Consider the following 3146-nt stretch of genomic DNA (forward strand, 5'->3'; position numbering starts at 1 on the left):
GATTTTTATGTATTAAATTAGGAATAATTTAAATGTTTCAAAACAATTTTTTTTATCTTGAAACATTGCCTTTAGAATGATGTTTGTTTGACCTTTATAAGCCCTATAATTTATGTAATAGCAACAAGACCACAAATATTTATAATTAATTAAATTGGCCAATATAACAAAAAACAAAAATAAATAACATCATGGAAAACGAGAAATCAGTATACAAAATATAATAAAAAATTAAAAATGGTCAAGCAACCAATTTAATTTATTTCAAACCGCTCGGTATTGACTGGCCCAGGGAGGTAAGGTTCTTGTTTCTTATCCAGCTTCACAAATAAGTGTCACATTGAAAAAAATTAACTTTGTATAATATCGAATAACACACATGATTTGAAAAGGTTCATGAAATTTGAGGTTTTGGATGAAAATTTACTCCAAGATGTCTCTTGAACTCCTGCAAAGTGATTATCGAGGTATAAATTAAAAAGAATAATAAAAAAAAAAAAAAAATAGGGAGTGACAATAATAATCTAGTGAAGAGGATAATATTTTGGGAATGATAAAAACAAGATTTTAATAAAATTTGAATATATTTCTAATAATAAAAACATAACATGGTATTAAGTAAATAATAAATCAAATTACATATTAATATGAAATTTCTTTATTAAACAAAAATAATAAAAATACATTTTAAAAACAAAAATTTGTAAAGATGTTGGGGGTGAAACAAATTTTCATTTAGAGCATTATCACTATTCTATATTTGTTATACCACATTTCACATTCTAAAAGTCCATAATAAGAAAAACTTCAATAAGAAAAAAAAAAGTACAAGAATTTCTTTTGAGTTTCACAAATGAACATGTAAGACATCTCACCAGTATCGCAGTAAAGATATTCACGATGTTGTGTTAAATTTAAAATGTTTTACCATGTTAAATGTTATAAGTATAGGATTGTGAGCAGCCCTATTTAAAGTCATTTTAACTCCATAAGAGCTCCTAGCGGATTTTCTGAGCAGCTTATTTTATTAACTTTCCTTCCAAAACTTCTTGTTATTGTTTACTTCTAAGTTCTGATTTAAATAATTTATTACAACACGCCTAAAGTGGAAGTTGTGTGAAAGTTTGGCCAATGAGTGCCTTTTTTGATCTTTTAACTGGTGAGGAAGAGAATCAAGATGAGCTAAATGATAACTGTCATTACATTATGATAATTGTCATCTATTGCTTTATTGGTTATAGAAACATCCAAAACAGTACTAACATAATCAAAACACAAACTATGAGTTAGTAACCTAGCATAACAACAAGAAAAATGGTAACGAGCTCAGCTAGTCTGTTGCGTGACGTCATTCCCCATTTAGCAAACCTAGTAACAGAATCTCAACCATGTTATATCATTTTAACAAGATATAAGAAGGAATTATTTCTCTATTTAACATAAGTTTTTGCATTTAACATGTTTAGCTAAAGATCATGAATATCCCTAGTATATGATCTTTTCACAGTTGCAGAATCAACTGACTTAGAAACATCATGAAGATACCGATGAGTGCTTCTAACCTGTATGCCATGTAATGCGATGGCACTATATGTATTTGTAAAAAAGTAGATTTACAATGACACTGAAAAGAATCTTTCCTGTACGACCGCCCATAATACATATGTCTTTTTAAATTTGTAGAACTAACTAATTTATACTCAAAATTGAAGAGAATTGTTACCTGTGTTATTTACCATTTGGATTGAGTTGTTTTTATTCAACGTTCTATTTTTTTTTTTTTTTTTTACATTTTTTTGCTTCATCCTCATTCGAGAGATTTCTTGATTGGAATTTTCAAATTATTTCAAAACAATATTTACCTCATCTTTCAAGTAATTATCTCACCTATGACGGGCCATTATATGTTGTGTCATTTGGCGTTTGTCCACTGCTTTATATTCACAATGAGGACACTGATGAGGCTTCTCACCTGTATGGCGGCTCATAATATGATTTTTTAAATCTCTAGACCTAACTGACTTATAAGCACAATGAATACACTCATAAGGTTTCTCTACAGTGTGACGGGTCAATATATGTTGTGTCAATTGGCCTTTTTGTACTGCTTTATATTCACAATGAGGACACTGATGAGGCTTCTCACCTGTGTGACGGCTCATAATATGATTTCTTAAATCTTCAGACCTAACTGATCTGTAATCGCAATGAACACACTCATAAGGTTTTTCACCAGTGTGACGGGCCATTATGTGATTTTTTAATTTACCCTTTGATATTCCTCTATATTCACAATATGGACATCTAAAAGGCTTATCACCTGTATGGCGGCACACTACATGTGATTTTAAACGGCCAATTACTCCTGTTCTATAATGACAATAAGAGCATTTATAAGGCTTATCAACTATGAGATTGGTCATTACATGTTGTTTTAATTGACCTCTTTGTATTGTTTTATATTTCCTTGCTTCATCCACATACTGAGGAGTTTCATGATGGCTATTTTCAGATTTTTCCAAATGAATTTTAGCTTCATCTTTCAAATAATTTTCCAATGAGTGATGAACTACATGTCCTTTTATTTGGACTTTTTGTACTGCTCTATATTGACCATAAGGACAATGAAGAGGCTTTTCACCTGTATGACGGCTCATAATATGATTTTTTAAATCTCTAGACCTAACTGACTTATAAACACGATGAATACACTCATTAGGTTTCTCACCAGTGTGAAGGGACATTATATGTCGTTTTACTTGGTCTTTTTTTACTGCTTTATACTCACAATGAGGACACTGATGAGGCTTCTCACCTGTGTGACGGCTCATAATATGATTTCTTAAATCATTAGACCTAACTGACTTATAAGCGCAATGATTACACTCATAAGGTTTCTCACCAGTGTGATGGGCCATAATATGATTTTTTAATTTGCACTTTGATATTGCTCTATATTCACAATGATGACATTGAAAAGGCTTATCATGTGTATGATGGCATATAATATGTGTTTTTAAACAGCTAGTTTGTCCGGCTTTGTAACGACAATAAGGGCATTTATAAGGCTTATCAACTATGAGATTGGTCATAACATATTGTTTTAAATCACTTTTTGGTATTTTTACATAGTTTTTTAATTCATC

General features: G+C 30.4%; 1 protein-coding gene across 1 annotated transcript; it reads right to left on the reverse strand.

The window, feature by feature from the left end:
• Window positions 1-1762: 1762 nt before the first annotated feature.
• Window positions 1763-3146, reverse strand: LOC106683571 (zinc finger protein 84-like; the record flags this gene model as incomplete). Its single annotated transcript, XM_024363150.2, is given in 1 exon segment — window positions 1763-3146. A coding segment is annotated over 1 exon segment (1209 nt). The 3' UTR covers window positions 1763-1883.

The sequence above is a fragment of the Halyomorpha halys genome, unplaced genomic scaffold (genome assembly GCF_000696795.3).
Source record: "Halyomorpha halys isolate HHAL.00 unplaced genomic scaffold, Hhal_1.1 Scaffold495.1, whole genome shotgun sequence".
NCBI classification, from domain to species: domain Eukaryota; kingdom Metazoa; phylum Arthropoda; class Insecta; order Hemiptera; family Pentatomidae; genus Halyomorpha; species Halyomorpha halys.